We start from the raw sequence: 24869 nt of genomic DNA, 5'->3' as shown, positions 1-24869 counted from the left end.
AGGAATCTCTCGTGGGTTGCCGTCAGTGAGTTTATTATTCTTTTCCTTTGACCATTGCAACCACCCGCTTCCACCAATAGAATCGATCCATTGTATCCTTGTCTTCTTTGTCTATGGCTTTGTCCATCAATTTCAATGATCAGCTCACTGCGAGTTCTTTTAATGCAGTAAGATACTTCTTCGCTCGGCTATTTGAAAGCTCCATGGCCTAACCTCAAAATTACCACCTTGTCCGTACTCCGTACTCTCCCTATATAAGCACTCTATCCATCCCCATAAAAATGCATCTTTTATCAGTAGGCAACGTTCAGGTTCAGATGGATGTAGGACGTTCCTCCTGAGAGCGACATGGGAGATCTCGTGACGATTCCTGAGCATCCGTTTCTCGCTCGGTGATTCCCGGAAACACCCATTCAAAACGTCACGAAGTTCCCGGCGGCGTCCGGACACTTATCAGCGCCGAGTTAACACCCTTGAAAAACTTTGCACGGCCAGGGCGGCGGGCGGCGCACAGAGGATCCAGTCAATCAGAGAGGTCGGACATGAAAATTTTGACCAATGCATATTTTTATGTTCACTTCGTCACTTTTTAATTTGAATCAGGGAGAACGAAAACACACCAACTCGGTAACCCAAAAATGCTCAATTTTCCTGGAGGTCATTGAAGTTAGCGCATCTGTTACAACTTGGACTTTTAAGTATTTGTCTTTCGGCACCAAAAATTTTTTTCTTTGACTAACTTCTTCGCCTACCGCGCAGTTTTGTGTGTCTTGATTATTTTCGTTTTTGCGAGTTGGTGATTTTTCGTTCTCACTGATTCAATTATGAAGGGTGTTTCTAGAAGAAAATTTCACAAGGATACCAATGGAACCACTTCTAAAGCCTCAAAGTTTTGTATAAAGAGATTTATGAGCTTTTAAGGTTTCAAAATTTTGTCCAACCTCTTTCGTTGACTTGATCTACTGTGCGGCGGTGGCGGGATCGGCTTGGCGGGGCCGGGGCCGGGATTTTCAGAAAATTACGATGCACACTCTCTCGTCGCCGATGAACAATGGGGAAGTTTCCCGTTTTCATTCTGCGATTCTTGTTAAAAAGCCACGCTGGAGGAACTTCAGTCGAAAGGTGGCTCCGTTTACGAGGCGGTTACGGTGACGCTTGAGACAAAAGTGCCGAGAGCAGTTACTGCCGTCCTAAGAAAAACTCCGTATAATCCTTCACGGCGTCGCCGAATTTCCTTTAACACATCTTTAATTTTCAGGAAAAGTTGTGAATTTGTTTTTCCCGATTTTTCAGATACTTTTGTTCGTAATTTGATCGGAAGTGTCTGAAAATTTCAAGGACAAATGTTAATAACTTCCCTCAAAAATGAAAATTATATCGGAGAAAATTTGGCAATTTTTGAATGTCCGCACGACGTTCTTCCATAGAACGGCAGAATAATTGGACGTATTTAGATAAAAAGTAACTGTATCCATTCCGATACAAACCTTCATATCCATAAGAATACATGCATAACAGAGCTCATGTCACTATGGATATAGCTCCTTTTCACTCGGGCAGGTGCAGTATAGGCAATATGCACGGCAAAGCGTGGGTGCAATGGTGTAGCGTTTGAAGTATTTCTACGAGGTTGAAGGCGCTACATAAGGTGCGCTGCGAGCACGCGTTGGTGCACCATCTATTGACCGTGATAATTTGAATTCTCGGCGTCTGCTGATTGAAAGTATTAGAAACGCGTCATTTTTGCTGAATATGCTTTTTGGCAGTGCTTTTATTTTGATCGAAATGTATAAATTACTGCTTGCACACCGATTCTTGAGTAAGTAACTACAGCAATGTTTTGTTGAACATACTAATTTCCGCTCTAATTTTTTTCGTCAAAATTACCTCGGCGGATTTTTCTGATGAAATTACTTTGACTACGCTGTGTAGTTGTGTGATGAGAAAATTCGTGGATTTTGCTGAAGAGAAATTTCGAGGAAATGCCAAACAATTTCGAAAATAGGTAAAATTTCCGGGAATTACAAAGATTCCGGAAAAAGTTTCAATCAGTTGAAAAGTTCCGAAAGTCGGAATTAATTCCGGAAAATGACAGAACTTTTCCGCCGTGATAGCGGAGAGAGCAGTAAGTGCAAAAATGATGTTTTGAGAAAACGGGCTCAGAAGCTTCTGACCGGAAAATTTAATTGAAAGCAACCTCCTTGCTTTGTCAAATAGTGCCACTAATCGTCCGGAAGACTTCTAGAAATCGTTTGGAGGATTAAAAATCGACTGATTTTATTTCAATTACATAAAAAGGGTACTCTTCATTTTCATGCTAGGTTATTGTTAGGCAAGACAGTCATAACTGCCATCTTCTGCATACTTTGCGTGGTTGCACACAACAAACGCATTCTCAGGTTAGAAATTCGCAGAAGAGGGCGGCACTTTACTTGGAAGCACTGTTTTCATTGGATCTCAGGAGGAATCTTGTCACTTACTGCTGTCTTGCCTAAAACTGCGTCATTTTTTGCGCACTTACGGCTTTTTCATATGTCTCGTTTTGATACAATTAAGATGAATTTCGTTGTTTTAGCAATTTCAGTGATTTCATCGTAAAGAGTTTAGACGAATTTTGAAGGAAACTCAATTTCGAAAATTAGACGCTTACTGCTCTTTTCGCTCTCACGGCAGTGTCGTTCATTGTGCCTGCGGGCTGACTTTTGAAATTGATAGACAAAGAGGTATGGAAAAATCTTATCGGTGGAAGCGGGAGGTTACAATATGGACAAAAGAGGTAGGTAATAGACTAACTGAAGGCAACCCACGAAAGACCCCGTAGTCAGTCAATCATGTTCTCCCTTAGTGTACACGAACCACCCACTTCAACCAATGCGGATCGCTCCTTAATCCCTGTGTCGTTTTTGTCTATAGCTTTGTCCATCAATTTCAATAATCAGTCCGCAGCGGGCCGATTATTGAAATTTATAGACAAAGCTTTAGACAAAGAAGACATGGGGAGTTTGGAGCTATCCTATTGGTTGAAATGGGTGAGTCCTATAGACTAAGGGAGAAAATGATGGACTAACTATATGGTCTTTCGTGGGTTGCCGTTAGTTAGTCTATTGCCTACCTCCTTTGTCCATTGCAACCACCCGCTTCCACCAATAGGATCGCACTGGTAAAAAAAACCTCTTGGACCAATGCCGCATTGTATTGACTTGAGAGTGCAGTTTCTTGTCGCAGGATTTAAGAGTCTTGAACTCTTGTTTCAAGCGGATTTTGCATTGAAACAAGAGTCCAGACTCTTAAATCCGGCGACAAGAAACTGCACTCTTGAACCAAGAGGGTTTTTTTACCAGTGCGCTCCAAATCTCTTTTGTCTTCTTTGTCTATAGCTTTGTCCATCAATTTCAATAATCAGTCCGCTGGTGTGTATATTGCTGTTAGAGGACATAGTGTCTTGAGGTGGCGTTCCTCGGATGACGTTACTGTCGAACTCGTCTCGTGGCATCATTCAAACCCCCGCGTCAAAATCCTCTATTGACAGGGTGCCGAGGCGGGCACGGGCTGAGAGTGGCGGAATGCCGCCCCCGCTTTTAAGATTCGTCGCAGGGGTGTATTTGATGCACGGCGGGTAGCTTGTTTACATCTTGACGGGGGCCGGGCGGGCGGCGGGGGCGCAAAGTGGAGATAATGGATTACTCGATAACCTAGAAAATTAGCTTTTCCAATTTGCACCCACTCAAGGGTCGTAATAACATCACCCCACGCTCCGCTCGCGAGAGTTCACCTATTTACCCTCGAAAAAGACGAGGCGCGGTCCTCGTCGACCCGAACCCGACGCGGCACCTTCAAGATTTGAGCTCGATCCTCGGCGGAGGTAAACAAAAGTCGAGGTATCGGTTACGTTTCGTCGATACTTGTTGTCGCTCTCGTATTTAAGCCAAGAGGCAATACTGCCATGATAGCGAAGAGAGCAGTAAGTGCATTTCTATATGAGCCATGGTTAGCACATGCTTTTATGCGTCTCGAGGTTCATCCTAGCTTGCACGGAGAAAGAAACCTCGTACGTGGGACCCGAAGTTAAGGTCATATGGATCTCTGAAGTTTTCAGATTGAGCATCTGAACACTTAATTAAGGTCTAGCTGTCGAGGTTCGGATCACACATCTGAAACTTCAGTTCTAACATCTGAAGTACTCCGGTTTTCACATCCGAAAAACTGCGGTTCTCACATCTTAAGTACTTCAGATGTAAGAACTGAAGTACTTCGGATGTAAGAACCGAAGTTTCAGATGTCTGACCTGAACTTCGGCAGCTAGACCTTAATTGTTCAGATGCTCAATCCGAAAACTTAAGAGATCCATATGACCTAAACTTCGGGTCCCACGCACGAGGTTTTTTTCTCCGTGTGCAATTACTGCTCTCTTCGCTATCACGGCAGAATAGGTGGAAAAGCAGTGTTTCAAGCTCTTGAGAATCGGCAATGACGGTCGTGATTGGTGGTCGTGACGCGTTAATGGTAACGAGGTTTGCCTGACGAGAGGCAAGGATTCTCGGAAGGTGGATATTCTCTGGCCTACATCGAAAGTTGAAGGCGAAAGAAACTTGTGTGTACAGCAACTATTCTGCCGTGGTGTTGATTCTGTGTCTCCTAAATAAGGGAGTTGGAGGACAATGCGCATAAGTGCAGTTTTTGCTATCTCGAGAAGTACGCGTCTGAAGTTTCGAAATTACGTGGATCCTTATGGCGGAAAGACAGTGCAAACTGACTTTTTGATGCTTAAATATAGGAATTTGGAGCTAGTTTTTCATAGAATATGCATTATAAGATTAGTTTTACTTGAAATCATGAATATATCAATTTATGTCGCAATTATCATTCTATTGTCGGCAGTTTTAAACTAGCATTTATTTCTCAATTTTTTTACTTTATCGTTTCCTCATTTGAGCATTCTGTGCATGTATCAACAAAAGCACTTATTGTTAGCAACATGCATACGAATGTCTAAAATTGGATTTTAGAATGAGAAACTCATTAGGGGGTTACATAAGAGAAAACTAATTAGGGACCGTTCAAAAATGACGTCAGATAAGGAAGGAAGGAAGGGATGGAATATGAAGAGTAGGAGGGGGAGGGGGACTCTATTTGCCTAGAGGTATGGGTCAAAAACCGGGAAATGTATCTGACGTCATATTTTTATGGGCGGTTCTTCAGAGAACCCTAGGAAGGAACTAAAGGTCGCTACGTCATTCTGATTACCATCATTTGAGACATCAGCGGCATCCGGTGAGTTCCATGATAATCGACTGAAAAAGAACTCGTACCTGGAATGTGACGTCAGCTGTTTAAAATCGGCGTTTCCCGCCCCGAAACCCGCCACACCAGCCCTTATTCCGTTTCATCCGCGCAATTTGCATTCTGCGGCGAACAGGGAAATAAGTGCCGGCAAAGGGCAGTAGGTCAATGCTATTGGCCTCAAGAGCTGCCACCATCAACAATTGGCCGTATTCCGGCTAAAATGAACCATGTCCAAATGAATTAAACAAAAATGCGCTACGAAGCATACAATTCCTATGCACATAGCTCCTTCTGATTTAATTCTGTTGCACAAAGTTCGTTTTAACATTAATGTGTTCAATTTGACTGTGGTTCATTCCGGTCTGGGAATTCGCGAGCTGTGTTGCCTGATCGTGCGCTAATTATCTCCTTAAAATGCATTTTATGCGGTGATTTATGGAAGTTTGGCAACGATGATTTCGGCACTGCAATGACGCCGGGTATCCACAGAACGACGCAACCCGCTTTACTCGAATTCCACTCGCTCATTACTCCACCACCGGAAGTTGGGATATGATGAACGGTCGTTACACACGCCGCTATTTAAGCTGTTTTGTGCATAAAAAGCATACGCTCGATGCTTTGTTGCCTGTCGTTGTGCCTGTAGTTTCATCAAGAATATGCGATCATGTGACCGTGAGAATTTTTCACGGTGAAAGTCTTAAAATAGTTTTTTTCGACCGAATGTATGAAGAGTCCAGGTGTATTTTAATAACACTCGATCATCAAGGGGATCAAAAAATGCGGGATCCGGATTACGGTACACTGGAAAATAGAGTCGCTTGGATCTTGAGTCTGGACTCTTAATAACATTAACAAGAAAAAATACTCTTGATACAATCCGATTTTTCCTTGAATCGAAAAGCCGAGGCTATTGGTTTAGGCGGATTTCTTTTGATTCAAGCAAAAAGTCCGATTGAATCAAGAGTATTTTTTCTTATCAATGTTTTTAAGAGCCTGGACTCTATAGATCCAAGCGACTTTCTATTCCAGTGAGAAATATAAGAGGTCTTTAGAAAAGCCCAACTTTTTTCTTCTTATCCGAAATGTTTACCAGTATGACTCGATGAAAATATTTTGCGACCACAATAATTGAGCTCCGTAATTTTGCGAGAGGACTTGGTGACCGCAATTTTGAGAGAAAATTCTCCGAATCTGCGACGGCGCTTTCGAACAGTTTCGTGTTCCGAACAGTCCACACAGGCACACAGGCCACACAGGCTCATATTCGGCTGCTAAATCAATACAATTTAATTGAAAAGTAAGTGGTTACCTTTTGGTTTCACAGCTGAAAATAATTTCATAACGGCTCGATAAGTACTGCGCCTGCCTCTTAAGCGCTCAACCGAGCGCGGATTTTTCACACATCTTGAGTCTTCCTAAACATATCGATGGCTAGAGTGCGAAAGTACGTATCTCCACTGCGGTGTTTCAAAATTTCCGTTCGTGTTTTATTTTTTTGAGGCGAAAGAAGCTAACTTACAGCTTGAATTTATACACAATACCGACGGTGGAACTACCGGACGAGGACCACGTACCTCGGTTTCCGACGTTGTAGACTTCCTGTTATACATTTTTTTTAAATCATAGTACTCTCAACGTCAATTCTTGAAAATGTCTTTGTTTTTCTTCTCTATGCGTAGAAAACTCTGTGAAAATTTCAAGAAATTATATTGATTTATTGTCTTTTAAGAAAATAAAACGGAAGCGGAGATTTGTTAACACTGCAAACGAGATATGTGGTCTGGCTGGTAGTTTCACCATCGATATCCTGCTGATAGAGAAGAGGGAATTTGGAAGTTTTTAAGGAAATACGTTGATTGGATTTTCAATGCAAGAATTAAAGCATTACAAGAAGTCTGCAACGTCGTAAGTGGTGATACGCGGTTTTGCACCTCGGCCAGTGATATTGCACACGAAAACATACTCCGAAACTAGGAATGCAATGTAGAAAGTGATTAACAAACATGGGTAAACAAAGGCTAAACATTTTTAAAACACTAAAACGGCAGAACGTTTCGAGCCGTTACTGGCTCATTTTCAGCCATAAAAATAAAAAACGGAAAATTAAATAAAAAATTAAAAGACGACCTGACTCCCGACACATATTGAGTGACTTAAGAGGGAACGTAAAAACGTTTGGAGTCAGGTCGCTTCCTAACTTTTTATTTATTTTTTATGTGATTTTTTCGTTTTTTGCAGCTGAAAATGAGGCGGTAGTGGTTCGAAACGTTCCACCTTTTTGAAATTTAGTTTTATTATTTAAATTTAGTTTTATTCAGTTTTTAAATTTTGCAGCCTCACTGGGAAAAAAACACATTGGATCTAGAGTCCAGACTCTTGAAAAAATTGACAAGAAAAAGGACTCTTGATTCAATCGGATTTTTGCTTGAATCAAAACGAAATCTGCTTAAATTAAGAGGCTTGGTTCTTGATTTAAGCTAGATTCTGATTGAATAATACGATCTGAATCCTTGCGTGTGCGCAGAAAGTGCTCGATCGCCCGATCCGTGGATCGCGGAACTCGCGGGCGGACTGCGGTTTACATCTCACAAGAGGGTATACCTATACTCGGGCAGGCGCAGTATAGGCAATATGCACGGCGAAACGTATTGGGTGCAATGGTGTAGCGTTTGAAGTATTCACACGATGTTGAAGGCGCTACGTCGGGCGCGCGCTCACGTGGGTGTGTGCTTCTTCTATTGATCGCAATAATTTGAATCCTCGGCGTCTGCTGATTGAAATTTTTAGAAATGCGTCCTCTTTGCTGAAAACGCTTTTTGTCAGTGCTTTTATTTTAATCAAAATGTATAAATTACTGCTTGCGCATCGATTCTTGAGTGAGTAACTACAGCAATGTTTTGTTGAACATACCTAGACCGCTCTAATTTTTTTCGTCAAAATTACCTCGGCTGCGGTTTTTCCGATGAAATTACTCCGACTACGGTGTGTAGTCGTGTGATGAAAAAATTCGTAGATTCTGCTGAAGAGAAATTTCGAGGAAATGCCAAACAATTTCGAAAATAGGTAAAATTTCCGGGAATTACAAAGATTCCGGAAAAAGTTTCAACCAGTTGAAAAGTTCCGAAATGGTGTTTTTTTTTTTCCTCCAGTGCTTGTTTACTCGTGTTTTACTCTGTTTTTAATGTATCCATCGATGTCAGAATGCGAATTACTTGATTTTTCCCAAAAATTTCAAATACGATTTTCCGCTTGAAGCTACCGATATAATTCGTGCATCCTCGTTTAAAATTCACGCATCATCGATCGCATCCTAATAGCGGATTACCCGTCCACTTCATAATCAGTGGCGTGGAGTGCTTTGCGATCTATCGATATTTCCCCATTTGAAGCCGTGCTAAATAATCGATTATCAAGGTGTTCGCTGCGAACACCCTGTTTATCGATACTTTTCCATAGGTTTAAATGGCTGATCAATCGATACATTGCAAAGCGCACCACGCCACAGATCATAATACTCGAGAAGCCGGTAAGTTAACGACCTCCCTGCCCGACCTGACTCAATTTCCATTCCGACGGCGGGATGAGTGCTTCCGGCTCAAATATTTACGCGAGTATTTAGCAGCTCCTGTCTTCGTTCACCCGGGCAGCGTAATTCAATTACCGTGTATCGCGGATTGTATCCTGGCGCCGAACGTGTCCATATTAAATCCACTCGGCCAACCAAGGGCTAATCTGTGGGCAGGGGGGTGGTGGGGATGTCAAAAAAGTTGGCGCCGCTAATTAGAGCGAGAGTGAGGTTAGGACCGGAAGTAATCAACGTCTCTTAATCTGCCGGCGCATTACTGCAGCCGCTATGCACGCGAAAGCTTCCCGCTTGTTAGCAATGGTGTTGCACCTGTGTGGGACCGCGCTTGACGGCATGTTAGACTCATGTATCATTGATAAAGTTCAAATTCTTAGAGTATCTGTTTAGAGAGAGTATTGTCGACTCATTCCCTTTAGCGCGGAGAAACTGTGCCGCTTTCTGATTGGTCGTGCGAGCTATCGGCTTTCACTGAACTTCTTCATTAAATATACATGTGTAGGGGTTGTTTAAGAGTCATAGAAGCCATTTCAGCCGACTTTTCGACCCTCACGAAAGTGTTGAAATGGGCGGGTCAATCAATCTTGCCTATTGAAACAAAAAATATTCCTAGATATTTTCGCAAAAGTTTTTTTAAAAACAATTGTTGGTAGCCAAGCACTTTTTCGGCATTTTGATCTCCCCCCCCCCCCTTGTATTGTTTTTGTGACCCAGGTCTTTATCCTTTAACACGTACCCCCCTCCCCCGTATGGCCCCTAGGTGGTTTTGCACTATCGCCATCGATTATAGATCGTATTCGATAGTGGTTTGATGTATCGTTTAGTTCAAAGCAATAGAACAAATCCTCGAACAAAAATGTTAGGTCTAAGTTGGAAAAGCTGAAAATGAGAAAATTCCTAACAATTTCACTCTTCATTGCCATTTTGTATTCATAAGTATCAAAAATCTATTACAAGACGTCCGTTCCCTCAGATTACTCAATTGACTTCAGAGGCTCTGTTTAAACGTTGAACTGATCGATATCGATACAAACTCACCCGTTTGATGTATCGAATACGATCTATATCGTCATTTTTCTGCAACAGCGCAACCTAGTGGCCGTTTGACTGGGTAATCGCTCGGAAGGCAATTTTTGCAGTTTCCGGCCGAACTTTCGATGCTATCACCCGCCAGACCCACCCGGTTCGTGTGCAGAGGTCATAGTTGAGCGGAACACACTCGATTTCATGCAGGCGACGGGTCACGGGTCCCTCGTTGCAGGTGCGGACGCTCCGGCTTCGGGTTCATGTCCTTGACTCATCAATCCGGCAATTTGTCTTCTTCATGCTTTTCATTCGATTAAACTTTTATCGTTCCGTGTTTAATCAATCAGGCCGTCCGCGCTTCGGCCGCCTCGCGAGCAGACGATTTATCATCTAACAAGTTCTCGAATTATGTCGGGGGGCTCCCCGCTCCCTCTTTTTGAACCCCTCGTCCCCCGCTCGGAGGAAAACAGGGGTCTAGGTCTCCTATGCGCCCTCTCTTAGCCAAATCCCTAAAAAAAAAGCCCTTAATGCTGCCGTGATAAGGCCTTGTCTCCACGGGACGTTTTCATGGGATTTTTCCCAAGTTCAAATCGCAGGAATGAAACTTCTGGGATTTTTCCCAGTTACCGTCTCCACGGGACGGGGCTCATATACGGTCTTGCGACTATAGTTTGTGCGGGAAGATAAATCAGTTAAAGTCGAGTATTTAACCGGGATTAAAATAACAATTGCACTCAATTGACAATAGACACATTATTTTAACGAAACAAACATGAACAATGGAGTAATCAACAAAATATCGCAGAATTCGTTTTCACTTCTTCTTCCTCTCTCAGTGGGTCCTAGGGGTACAAGGACCAAACTTGGTACTGGGAAAAATATTGATTAACTCAATATTTTTCCCAACTTCGTACGTGGGATTTTTTCCTGGGACAAATCTCGTGAAACGGTCCGTGGAGACAAGGCTAAGGAAGAACGCCGTATAAATATTCGAGAGTTGCCAAATTTCTCCGGATAAAACTTGTATTCCCGAGGAAAGTCATGTATACTTTTCCTTGATATTTTCAGATGTATTAGATTGAATTGTGAACCAAAGTGTCTGAAAAATTTGGAGAAAAGCGTTCACAATTTTCCCAGTAAATTAGTTGTTTGTGAATGGAAATTTGGCAACTTCTGAAGGCTCATACGGCGTTCTTCCATACAGCGCAGCAGAATAGGTAGGTGTCAATAGGTGGAGAAACATTCGAGAGTTGCCAAATTTCCTTCGATGAAATGTTTATTTTGGAGGAAAGTTATGAATATCTTTCTATGAAATTTTCACGATTTTTTGGGGAAATTGCGAACACATTTTTTTGGAAAATTCGAAGGAAAATAGTCATAATATTACAAGAAATTTTTATTTTATCAAAGGAAATTTGGCAACGCCTGAAGGTTCATACAGCGTTTTTCCTTGACACGGCAGAATGTTAGCTCATCGACTTTTTTGTGCCTCATTTGACCTCTTAGTACACCTTGTCTTTTACCAGACGAAGCGACGTAACTGAATTTCGTCGTTCTAAAATTTCCACTCACGAATTGTGCTCTACTATGAAATTTTTGTACATTTATAGCTGAAAATATCAGTGATTTTTCCTTTGTTTCCACCCAGAAAACAGCATTTTAGATAGAGATTGCGAAGTTATATTTTTGTAAAAATGGAATTTTCCTTCCTAGACGGGGGTCCAGGCCCCCATACGTGCTCTTTCATAGCCAAATCCCCCCAAAAGCCCCGCAATGTTAGTCCGTCGACCTTTTGGCCCTTCGTTTGACCTCCTACTTAAGACATCTTGTTGCTCACGTGACGGAAAAACGTAACTGCATTTCGTTGTTGTAAATTGTCCACTCACGGATGGTATACTTTACTAGGGAATTCTTAGAAATTTCTTGATAAAAATTTCAGTGGTATTTCTATAGCTTGCACAGAAAATAGCAAAATTTTGGACAGAGATTGCTGAAACACATCCTTGTAAAAATTGAATGTTTAAGTCGAATTTGCAACCTCGAAAAGGAATAAAGTTCCTTCGTCTAGGAGCCACCATTAATTTGTTTTTCAAGACTTCGATCAAGGGTTAAAACGTGAATTTACCCTGGACAAGAGTATGGCATTGCTCAGATGAAATAGTACACGTTTCTAATCTGAGTTTGAATAACAAACACTCAAGTTTTTGAAATTAAAATTTATTTATTAGGAACATCTCTTGGTCTGAGTTTGACGTCAAGAGGCTGCTGAGACTGTAGAACAGATTCAAATGGAGTTCTCAGATCGTCATAAGAAATGGGAGATTCCAAAATAAAATAGCGCAACATGTAGGACAGCACTATTTTCATTTCCATCATTGCGAATTTTTGAGCTGCGAATACAGAAAGAAATAAGATATTAAAACTCATTTAGTACAGCGGCATGGGTGGAGTTAGGGTGAATAGGAATTGGTGAGTGACTGTGTAACTAATTTTTTTTAATGCCCATGATACCCCAAGTTTAACCAGAGGGATTTCTAGAGGCAATTCTGAAGATCAAAATAAGACTTTTTTATGTAAAAATTGTTTCGCCTAAAGTTTAACCTTACAGAACAACAAGCACACAAGTTTTAGGCTAATATTCGTCTTTTATTTTTCAAATTCTGGGGACATTTATGGGCCAATCACCTTGAGCATTCGTAGTTGGCAGTATTTTTAGTGCCTAATCGGAATTTTTTGTGAACAGCAAATGTTAAAAGAGCGCTTGCTTGAAAAGGGAAAAAGTCTTGTTTTGGTCTGAAAAATTGTCCCCGGAAATCCGCTGGTCAAACCTGGGACACCCTGTACGTCAGATAATAAATCACATCTACTCGTATTTTGTGTCAAATTTCAAAGTTGTAGTAAAGGATAGACTGACTGTGAAACATTACGACGGTGTAAGTCGGCAATCGCATAACTCGTTTGCGGTGTCTAAAAATCTCCGCCTCTGTGTTATTTTTTTAAAGGAGAACAAATTGACATATTCCTTGAAGTTTTCGCAGAATTGTCTTCGCACAGAGAAGAAAAATCACAGCAGTTTTAAAGAATTGCCGTTTAAAAAATAAAGTATGACAGGAAGTCTGCGACGTCGCAAACCGAGTTATGTGACCGTCGACTTACACCGTCGATTAGTAAGAAAATGAAATCCTCTCACCGATGCAATCTCTGGATCCAGCCCCGAAAGGTACGTAGGCGTAAGGATGCCGTCTCGCACAATTTTCTGGCCTGAAGCGATCAGGATCGAAGATGTCAGGGTCCGGGAAATTTTTGGGGTCTCGATGTAAACAGAATATGGATAAAGTTACATCAATACCCTTTGGCACGATGTAGTTTCCTAGAGAAAAAGAAACAGAAATTAAAAGTATTTGTAAACGGCACCCAAATAAACTTATCTCCCGATCTTTTACTGATAATTCCACATGTATGGGGAATCAAAGAGATTATACACTTAGTATTAAATCATTCGATGGAAAGAATTAGTTGAGGCATTTTTCGGTGAAAAGGCATAAGAGACTTGCTCTGCTGCTAAGATTATGCAACTTAGTTTTCTAGGCGTAAGTAACGTATCCGACAGTTCTACTATGACCTTTCCCCTCAATATTCTTCAAGTTTTTTTGCACTATTGTGAGGGAGTTATTCGACTGTGAATGAATTTCATCTGCTGCAAACGCTATAAAAATTGCCCTATCTTAGCAGCATTGTAAGCCCTTTTATCGAAAAATTCCTCAATTATTGGATCATAGAGATCGAAGGTTCAGTAAATATCATGACGAGCCTCTGTAGATAAATCTGGCATGATTTAATGGTATAAATATTAAACCTTAACCACACTTCAACTTCCTTCCAAAATATTTGTCTCGCCATCGAATGTAGATGTCAGTTGTTACCAAAGTTTCTATCCGTACCTATTTGCATTTTCTTACTTAAAAAATTAATAATAAAACCTTTTTTCTTCTTTTTTTCTTTTTTTTCTTTTTTTTGAAAAGCGAATATTTAAAGATATTTCAAAAGTTTGGACCACGTTACCAAATTTCACATCCTCTTTGGCCCGTCTGGCCACGAGTGGACAGCTTGGAAACAAGCGAAGACTTTCCTTGATGACTTGCTCCAGGTAATGCATTTCCCGTAGATCATCTACGGTCAATCGCCTATCCGAGCCTTGGAATATGCCATAAAGCTCTCGATAGCATTTAATCTGTGAAAATGGTTCAAAAATACTTTAATTGAACTTACATAATATAATTCACGATTATTTCGACAAGGTTGGTAATGAAACACCATTCTTTAGAAATATTGTATATGTATAGATGGCTAAAGTCGAAAAATCTGTGCCTGTATCGTAACACATACATCGTAACTCATAACGTAAGTTTTCATCCTCTTAAAACACACTGACAGCCAAGAGAAACAACGGCTACGGGCAAAGCAAATCCTAAGCGCCTGCAATTTTTCGTGTATGCAACGAGCACGTCCGTTAAGCACGTATAGTCGCATCAAAATACTAGAAGGAGTTCATCTTGACGTTGCATATTTCCCGTCTTATCTTACTGGTGAAAGGGTGAACATTCATCAGTTTCGCATGGTATTTCCGGTGAAACTTCGCTTGATGAAGAGTTCTTTATGCAAGTTTGAAAAAATAAACTCAATGAGTTTTACTTGAAAAGATTCGAGGTGGAAGTGAAAGTGAAAAATTATAATCGAGGGGTTGTTCCTGTGGTTTTCCTATCGATTTTTGGCTGAGAACTCAGAAAATTTTAGCAAGGAATCGTAACGCTTTTTACTAGCCGTCAATATTTTGTCGCTCTCGGAAGAATTGTTCGCGTTCATTGGAAAATGGACGTAAATCCACTACAATTCACGATTGAGTGATTAATACTAGAAATAAGCTTAGACATGTATCTATATTTTACATACAGGAAACACAAAATCAATAACAGACTCTATATTTTACCTGAATATCTAGATGGTTCGCCAGAAGAAAAAGTGTAAAACTCATAGAGGTCGCCATTGTTTCATGTGCCTTGAAAAAAAGTGGGAAAGAAAGAATAAAAACCAATGGTTACCTGCGTTTGTCGAGTGTGGGGTATAATCTACCAACTATCAATTTTGAGACGCACATTCAGAATTAAAAGGTTCCGTCTTGAAATGAATTGGGATACATTTTGCAAAAAGGAACCACTCCTCCACTCATCTTTGGCTCTCCCATAAAAGCACGTATCTGCATAGGGAAACCAATGGCGTGGCGTGTATGTTGTTTCTAAAATGGGCCACAAATAGTGGTTCCTTATTGCAAAATGTAATCCAATTAAATAATCATTATGAAGGTCAGCATACGTGATGGTTCAGAGGAAATTACTCTTAGTCAACGGAACGGAAACCAGATTTTTAGCTGAGTGACATTTATCGATGCCATGTTAAATTCACGGATTTTTAGCTGGATAATCTTTAAAAAGCACGTGACACTGGAATTAACACTCATCTCCTCACTGTTTCCTTTTTCATTTTAATTGGTCAATTAGATCAATATCTCTTTGGATCCTGTGAACGTGAAAGTTTTCACTAGGGTTAATGAAATATAAATACAACTGAGAAACCATTAATTTTTTTGTCCGCTCATTTCAACGTTAACTTCAAAAAATCGTTACGTAACTCTCTGCCGAACATTCTTACGAGCCCTGTAAAACAATAGCGGAGACACACAACCGCTGCGTCACGGAATATAGTAACGGCTTCTTAAAAAACAATGGTTGAAGTTTTTTGCACTAATTTTTGAACGCTTGTTTAAGTGATTTTCATTTTAGAAGTATTAGTTTTCATCGGTTAATTTGTGCGAAAATCTGTCCGAATATATCCGTGTAAATTCTAACGATGAAAACCATTTGTAGTGCATTCCACTTACAGCCATGACGAAAGTATTTATTTCATCTTTCACACCATCCTCTGATATTAGCGCAGTTGGCAACTTCGAAGCTTCCATCAATAATTCCAAGAAAGTTTGTTTTTTCTTTCCTAGAAGCAGAGATCTGTGATATAAATATAATGCATACATAATCATTAGTTTTATGTTTATGTTCCGGGCTCGGCTAGTATTTAATAGTTGTGCATAAAGTAACTTGTACAATGTACATGCGTTTTCTTTCATTTGAAAGTCTTTATGGTAGAGCTGAATGAGTGTAATTTTGGTTGAAGGATACAATTTTTAAAATAAAAATAGGTAGTGTGACAGTTGGATTGCATTTTGCAAAAAGGAACCACTAGCATTGCAATGATGCTATTGTGCAACTTTATCTTTTGCAATAAAATTGCAGAATCGTGAAAAACTATGAAATTTAGATGGTAATTTTTGTCTTAAATTTACAGTTTTTAGCGAGTAAAATAGAAACTATTAATGGATAATCGGGTTTTTCCTCCAAGACAAAAGAAGTTGCACAATCTTAGCAACATTGCAATGCTAGTGGTTCCTTTTTGCAAAATGCAATCCAGTTGACCTAAAGCTCATGCCCAACATATTTTTCAGTAGTGAGGTTAGTTCGACTGCAAATTTTGTTACTTTAAATCTTAAGTGACTCTTTACTTGAATTTTATAGTAAGGTACGCACTTTTAAACTAAAATAAATGATTATGTTGAGGTCTGATTTTCTTGTGAATTTAAGTGTAAGTTTTATGCAACATACTAAAAGTGTAAGCAAACTGATTTTTGCGTCACAATTTCTTAAGCTCATATCGACGGTGAAACAACCAGACCACGTATCTCGGTTTGCGACGTTGCGGACTTCCTGTCATCATTTATTTTTTGAATGAAAAACTACGCAATTTCAATTCTAAAAAACCTCCGTGCTTTTATTTCTCTGTGCAATGAAAACTCTGTGAAAACTTAAAGGAAATGCTATTGATTTGTTCTCTTTTGAAAAAATAAAATGGGAGCGGAGATTTTTAAACACAGCCAACGAGATACGTAGTCTGGTAGTCTCATCGTCAATATTGAACCACGAATAATTGTTTCATCTACTAACCGACACTAATGGTTGAGCCTACCTCCGATTTCTTCCTCGTGCCGCTCACAACAAAGAATTTGGTTGTTTTTTCTCCTCAAGATTGCCTAGAACACCATGCTAGGATTAGTCGAATACAGCAATGTCCAAGAAATTTTAAAATTATATTGATTGGATAGGGGGGGCACAAGTGAAGTTTGACAAAATATTTTTATTTATTTCAACACATTTTATCATTTTATTTTCTTACTTTAATGCGTGCCTAATATACGGTTATGGCCGTACCCAACGTAGAAGAAGAGGGTTTATGGCAAACATTAACGCGGAAATTATTTCTTTTCTTAGGAAAAATTGCACAGGTCAACTAAAGTCTCTGATAAACCAGTGAGGCGAGGAAAATGTTTAATTTACGACTCCACACTTCGTGGATTTCACCTCAAATAACTCGATCTTTCGCTATCCCTACTTTCCACGTGTTCAATTATAAAACAAGTTGGTTTTTGCAATCGCTAGCGATAGCAATATTCGTCATGGGAACTTTTGCTTCTGGGATATGAAAATGTTAAGGTACAGTTCGTTTGTAGTATCTTCAGGATTGAAGGGGCTATGTAATTTTGTGTCGACATCTCTTTTTTAACATTTTTAATTTTTTTTCTTTGCATACAAGAAAGCTGTTATATTTACCAATTTTTTATTTTCGTTGGATTATGTATGGTTTTCGGAAGTTAACGCATTTAACTTTCAGTTTCGTTTTTTCGGCGTAAAGTATGATATTTTTTTTTTTACTCTACGCATATGCCCGAATATGCATCATAAGTGACCTATGTGCTTCCTAAGTTGCCATTTTTTTCATTCAAATAGATGTAACTGAAATGTTAGATGTGTACTACCTATACTACTTTCATGTCATTGCTTTATTTATTTATTTATTTATTTACTTCTTGCGTAGGTATAAATTGTTATTTTTTGCTGAATTTTGGAGAAAATATTGCTTTAAGAACGTGGAATGTAAATTAATTTTATTGAAAAAAAAAAAATACCATCATTAATTTGGGCGAACAGAGAAAATATACATCAATATTTGGGTCAACATCTCCCTGATTATATAAAGGATGAATATATTAGTATTTCTGTATCAAAAAACTTAGCTTTTGTCTTCAGAGATACAATGATTCTAGTCCCAGTCAATTTGTTGTATTGAAAAAACAAAAAAACAAAAAATAAATAAAAAAAAAAAAACAACTGAAATGTTAGACATACTATTTTCATGTCTTTCTATTTGTATCAATAGGTACTTTTTGCTTAACTTACGAACGTTGAATGCAAATTAACTTTATTGAAAAAAGAAAATAACGTCATTAATTTGGGGGAACATGTGGCTGATTATATGAAGGATGTATATTCCAGTATTTTTGTTTAACATATTAACTCACGAGAAAATGTTCGTACATTTATCATCTAGTATTAATTATTTTTTGATGATTGGTCTAAAACATTCAATACAACCATTAAAAATTAACTCCCATCGTCAGGTATCGAACTCCCGATCACCTATTGCCCGCACCTTATCAAAATATAAGGCGCCTCAGTCAACTAGGCTATCACAGATCAGCGACTGTCTGAGAAAAAATAGCATTTAAAAGACTGGGACGATGGGCGGGACTTATCACAAGAGTTGTCCTTGAGCGATTCGGCGATTCGCGTCTTCGTAGCTTCTGGAGAAACGAGCTAAGCGCCTTTCTCTGTGAGACATTGTTTGCCTATGCTATCATGTGTCTCAAGGTTCATATCAGCAGGCATTTGCCATCGCGGCAGTAAGCTCAGGCAATATTTCTGTATTCATGGAATAAATCAATCAATCGAGTTCCGATTTTGGCTCATATATCCGTAACGGGTCCTCCAGAGCAGTTTTCCACCTTGCACAATAGTTATAATTTCTTTATTTCTATGTTTAAAATTTGAGGTGGGATAATGGCGGCTTCTCAAGAGCAACGAAGTAGGCGATCTTTTGCACCAACGAACAGAAAACTGGTGGCGAAAAATAGCCAATGAAAACCTCCCAAAAAAAAGAATTTGCCTAAAAACGGAACTTCGTGATTCTGCGCAGATTTACCAGTCAGACACGACATCTCAAAGTGGAAAAAAACTCGCTGAAAGCGAAATTTAGAAATCAACACAACTTGACGTAGAGACATGATTGGCTAAAAAATACAACGGTTTTTGATACATCGGAAAATCAACCAAAAATCGGAGACTGGGCGAAACGCTCAAGGTCGCAGAGGTATAGGGAATCCCATAGCGAAAGCAACGGAACGATTGTAATATCATGGGGAACTCCGTTCCCATGACAACAAATATAAATCTATTGGGCTAGAACTTTACCTGCTTCGACTTTTTCATCAGAAGACATCTAAATTTACCACAAATCTCACGTGAGAAAAAACCACGGAGAGTAAAATATATGACATAAAACTAATGACAAGTATTAAAATCAATCAGGAATTATAGAGCGTCTGGAAAAACCCAATGTGAAATACCGTATCTGTAAGCTCGCAAATTGTCTTGACATTAGTTTTCAGTCTCCGTCCAAAGGATGTACGGTTGAATATCGGATCAAGCCAGTAACTAGGGGTGGTGAATCTCACCATGAGAATGTATGCAGCCCTGAAAAAAAATAATAGTTATCGCTGCTAAAATAGTTTCAGTTGAGGGATAAGATGTCATTCATAACAAACCGACCAGCTACCAGAATAATCGAACAAACTTCTGGGTACAGCTTCAAACCTCAATATGTTTACTATCCGAAATCTGAGAAACATTTGAAAGCGTTCTAAAAATTATTTATTTTAAAATTTATGAAATTTGTGACATTTTTTTTTCAACCGTTGTGGATGTTTTATTTTCCGTTCTTCCTGTTTTCAATAATGCGCGCATCAATTTTTGACTGCGAATGAGATGATCAGCATTTCAGAAATTGCTTTTTAGGACAAAATATTGGATAATCAGAAACTTAGTTACTCACTCTTCCATCGCTCGAACGTATTCCAGTTTTGGGTTGTTTAGTGCATCAACTTTGAGTCCCAGTCCGGTCTCTGAAAACCCATCAAAACTGATTTACGTGTTATCTCCTAAACTTTGGAATGGAAAATAGTGACGAAAAATCTCATTGTCACTGTGATATACTTCATTTAAAACGAATACGTATTTCTTGTATCTTGAAAACAATTAACAAAAAAATTATTGTGTGTTTCAGGTAAGTTCCGTCAGTTATCCAGTTCCATCTTATTTTTTGATGAAATTTTGTGGAGATCGTTCATAAGGTACCTAACAAATATGTATTTACCTTCCATGCAAGATTGAACTAGTAGATATGAGATCAGACAATCGAAATAATGACAGGTATAAAACTACCTATATTTGACCACAACAATCTGAAAGTTAATATACAAACACACAATTACGGTAATAGTGTGCCCATCCTGTGTCATTTTTGGAAGTGAACTAAATACTTGCAACTCATTGTTCAGATTACTTTCAAAGAGTCCGTCGAAATAGTAGACTACTCCCATTATTCAATGTAACTAGACAGGTGTCACTTTCTTAAATAATTCGCCTCCTCGCACTGAAGGATCTTTACCATATACAATCATATTAAAAAATGTTAGGGTTTCATTATGGCCAGTAGGCTTCGTGTTTTGTATGTTTATTAGAACATTATTTTAAGCATGTAATATTATCTCCCAGTCAATACTTTATCCAGCAAAAAGGAAAACTTACCGCAAATGTTATCCAAAGAAACTAAATGCATTATCATATACATATTTAAAGGAGTCTCATTTTTATGTTCCTGCAACTTTTGAATCAGCGTAATAGAGTTATTCACCAAAGTTCCACACAACCCTTCCACAATATTTTGATGAAACATAGGAGTGATCAACTTCCTTCGCTTGTGCCAAAAAGATCCTGGAATATGAAATAAATCAAATAAAATATTTCGGGACCGTCCGATTCTGATTTTGTAGGGTAAATTTCCTTCAAAAACATTTTTCCGGATCACTACGTCAATTTTATGACCTGGCAATTATGTCTATCGGAGGACTTGATGTCTCCCAGCTTCAGGGGACAATATTTTGGATAGGAATGGGCCGCGTTTGGACTTTTTCGTATGGATTTAGGTCAAAGGTTTTCGTCCTTTCTGATTTCGATTAGATAGTTTCCAAAATGTGACGAAAAGTTCGATTTTCTGAGACAGGACTTCGTCTTTATGGCCCCTTGAGGGTTAAAGAGCTTTTAGGTGGCACCATAGAGCACAATAGAATCGGAATGTACTGGAGTACTGCATGATGAAGTCAATCCACGAACGGGCCGTTTAGAGCCCCTTGTTCGCCGAAAGTGCAAACCAAGTGCAGTGTGCCAAACGGCAACACTTAACACGGCGACGGCTTATGGGAACATCGCGGGCTGCGAAAGTTAGTCGGGATTTATAATTTTAATTAATAATTATATTCGTGAAATTTGGCAAATTATGTTGACCAAAGTCATGAAAAATTGAAAAATGATCAAAACTCCTGGTTTTTATGTGATGTGAATTTTTTATACCTGTATTCTCTGAGCGGAGCCCGGATCGCCAGTTGTCGCACAATAGTCTCAGGAGTACTGGACAAAACAGCCTCAAAACTGACTCCAGTACATTGCGACTTTTCCACGCAATTTTGCAAGTTGGCAACACTATTTTACTACATTTAAATCCATTGAAAATATCGATTTATGGTGAGACAAGCTGCCTCAACAAGAATCGATTGTTTCTCATACATTTAAATGACGGGAGAACAGTGTCGCCGCCCATTAAGAATCGCCACAGCGGAAGCGAGTCAATGGGTGAGATCGGACAAGACGAGGGAACTTTTAGACGCGTACGTGCATCCTCATCAATTTGAAAAATAGAAATTTAAGAGTGGCCCGACTGGTTTTTGCGTTAAATTATATTTTTAAACACTTTTAAAAATTCTTTTGGTGTTCAAATTCATCAAAACTCAACAGTAATAGTCAAACATTCTATGTCCAATCTCTCCCAACGGCGTGACCCATTGTGCGGCCGTGAGTCAGTGGACCGTGGAGTTGCGTTATAAACTGAAGCGGGAGCTCCCATTGATATGGAGGTCCTGTGGCGCAGCGGTTAACGCATAATCACTCTGAGATTAAGACCCAGGTTCAAATCCTGGCAGGACCCGGAAATTTTTCTATCCTTCCTTCAGATTGGAAGGGCATCTTGCGAATAAGTAGTAGATAATGAGTTGGGAAAGAAAATGTATGTCCGCCTCGAAGCATCAAGAACCCAGGTTCTCATAAACAAGACTTCCCTTTTAGCTTCCAAGGGGACCCGAGGGGCCTCAGAATATTTGTTTATTCAGGGGGGGGGGGGGGTTTCGAGATTGACTCCCTACTCGTTCTCAAGGTCCCCGACTTCGTCCAACCCAAAACAACCGAGAAAAAAATCCTGGTACGGCGTACGGGTACGGTCTGGGACACCCTGTATAGAGAAAACCGTTTTCTCAGAACTCATACCGATATCTATAGAGGAATTAATTCCTTATAGAAATCCGGTAAAACTTAAAAATAAAAAAATGTACCAATTATTTTCTAACCAATACGCACCATTACTCGTAATCAATCCAGTGCCGCACCAAGGTTTAATAAATTTGTAAAAATGTGCTTTATCCTCCAAACTTTTTTCATGGAAGAATATCTGAAAAATTTATATTAAAAATTATGATTCGAGGAAAATTAAATCGATGCTTGAAATCAGGAGACACTCATCTCCTATATTGCAGGATTGGAAATCCCTCGTTTTTGATTATACGAGTATAATATGAGCAAAAAACCAATCAATCCACAATTTTCCTCGTAACTTTCTTCAATTTACTCTGCTCATTCAAAAATATTTGACAAATATTCCAAGGAGATACTTATGTCAGTTATTTTTTTTAATTATATAAAGTGTAATAGGAGAGATTTCCATAGATGTTTTAATGGAGATACTCTTTTTGCAACTTAAGCCATCGACATGGTACACAACACATACGTATTATACATTTTCATGTGTTCACAAGGAATCACCAGTCTATTTCTGAGTCCTCTTTCCTCCATAAAATGAGGATAAGAATTGTCATAAGTTTCGCGAAAAAATTACTCAAAAAAAGAGCCATTGAGAAACTCACCTGTGCATAATCAGCCTCTGCTATCGTGACGTCAGGGAACCATATGAGCCAGCGACGAAATATTCCGCCATATTGCGTGTACTGGTTATAAACATACGTTGGAACGTCTGTTGAAGATACATGCAATCATTTAAAATTGAAAAGTGTACAGATGCTTTAAATTTTATTATTTTTCTTTTTATTCCCTTTGCAATCTCCTTTCCCTAGTTTGAGGTGCATGAAGAACGAAGACTCCAGTTAAAAAAACCGAACTTTGATATTCAAAGTTTTCGGTCCAGAAAGGCGAAACGTTTGATTTAGAAAATAAACCTTGGTTGAGATAACAGAGTTATAGGAGGGGGGGGCAATGCATTGCCCCGTTTCCCCTCTTCGGGGGGGGGGGGGCTTTAAGGGCGCAGAGAGGGGTCATACCAAGGGGGTCTAGAAAGGCATGCCCGCATTCTCTCAGCTCCAGAGGGTTCAGTGCGAGCCTCGTCGAAAAAATTTCAAAGGTTAAAAGGTCTCGGGAGGGATTTCAAGCTGTCTTTACCGAAAATTCTGATGATGATTGGCGGAAGATGATAGTAATATCATGACGTCATTCCGCATAATCCCTTATAATTTTGGGGGTCAAGTAGACGGGCAAATTTCCATGCTCCCTATCGTCATTTCGCCTGAGAGAAAGTTATCGTTAAAGCTCCTAAGATGATTGCATCAGAAGCAAATTATCGAAAATAATGAATTTTTAGTCTACGTAAACATTTTATCGCAAATTCACTGGGAACCTCAGATTGTTTAAAATGAAAGACCATTCATCAGATATTGCTCTGAAAGAGAGAAAGGTGGAAAGGAGGCAATGATGAAAATAGTGCAATTCATCCGCTTGATTTCAGAATAAATGCACCGTGTTTGAAAGCGAATTTTATCAATGACACCTAAAACTGAAGTATTTTGATGCATATTTCTAACGATTTCACGGTAAAAATTCAATGGAACGCGGTCATTTTATCGCAAAATTTGGCGAATTGTGAACTGCATGATGGAGCAAGTCTTTCTATTATTTTAGATATGCTACATAATGAGAATTGAAACAAAAACTTACCTGCAGGGTTAATAAAAGCAAGCGAGGTATGTCCCAGAATCCAGCTTTCAATGGGTGGGCCAGGTATTTTTTCCACGAGCTGATATCGTTCGTAAAAACGCGACAGTATTTCGATCAACCATCGCACTGTATAACTGATAACGGCAGTTATTAGTATAAAATAAATCATTTTTGCATTCCATCGGTCACGATCACTGTTTGAAAAAGTATCGAGTTTATTTAATTCGAAGTATAGGAAAATGCATAGTTTGCAATAATACTGGTTTTTACGTTTTTAAAGCTAGACGGAGGTAACCAAGCAGGTATAGGTTATGTGTTAAGGACGGAGATCGTAGGAAAGTTTTCATGTAAGCTCTAGAGAAAATGTTTTGGTTTGAAAGTGGCTGACGCCGGTTTTCAAGATAACATTTTTGTGCGAGTAATGGAGTGTGTTTCAGAGAGAATTATTGCATAAATTCGTCTAAAACCGACAACGCCATTCATGAAACTTTGAAGGAGTGGGAGATGAACGGATAGACAGACCAAAAGTGGTCATCAAGTATTGAGTGTGTAGGCAACCGACAATGCAAAATTGAGCGGTAAATCGTACTTTTTTGTGTAAAGACTCTGTATCTTGTTGATATCCGTAAAGGATGCGTCTAAAATAA

General features: G+C 39.3%; 2 protein-coding genes across 4 annotated transcripts in view; one reads left to right on the top strand and one right to left on the bottom strand.

Moving 5' to 3' along the window:
- LOC140224853 (uncharacterized) overlaps positions 1-24869 on the top strand; it is a 212929-nt gene that overhangs the window by 29810 nt on the left and 158250 nt on the right. The gene's annotated exons all lie outside the window — the stretch shown is intronic.
- LOC140224852 (cytochrome P450 4C1-like) lies at positions 12097-24675 on the bottom strand. Its single transcript, XM_072301682.1, has 12 exons — positions 24223-24675; positions 23142-23248; positions 22579-22669; positions 20701-20886; positions 19946-20015; positions 19461-19587; positions 16967-17030; positions 15831-15940; positions 14883-14951; positions 13958-14126; positions 13086-13265; positions 12097-12285 (listed from the first exon to the last, which is right to left on the bottom strand). The coding sequence occupies exons 1-12, from the start codon at positions 24389-24391 to the stop codon at positions 12113-12115; spliced, it is 1515 nt and encodes a 504-aa protein (XP_072157783.1). The 5' UTR covers positions 24392-24675; the 3' UTR covers positions 12097-12112.

The sequence above is a fragment of the Bemisia tabaci genome, chromosome 6, assembly GCF_918797505.1.
Source record: "Bemisia tabaci chromosome 6, PGI_BMITA_v3".
Classification (NCBI taxonomy): domain Eukaryota; kingdom Metazoa; phylum Arthropoda; class Insecta; order Hemiptera; family Aleyrodidae; genus Bemisia; species Bemisia tabaci.
This window is presented reverse-complemented; position numbering and strand designations above follow the sequence as displayed.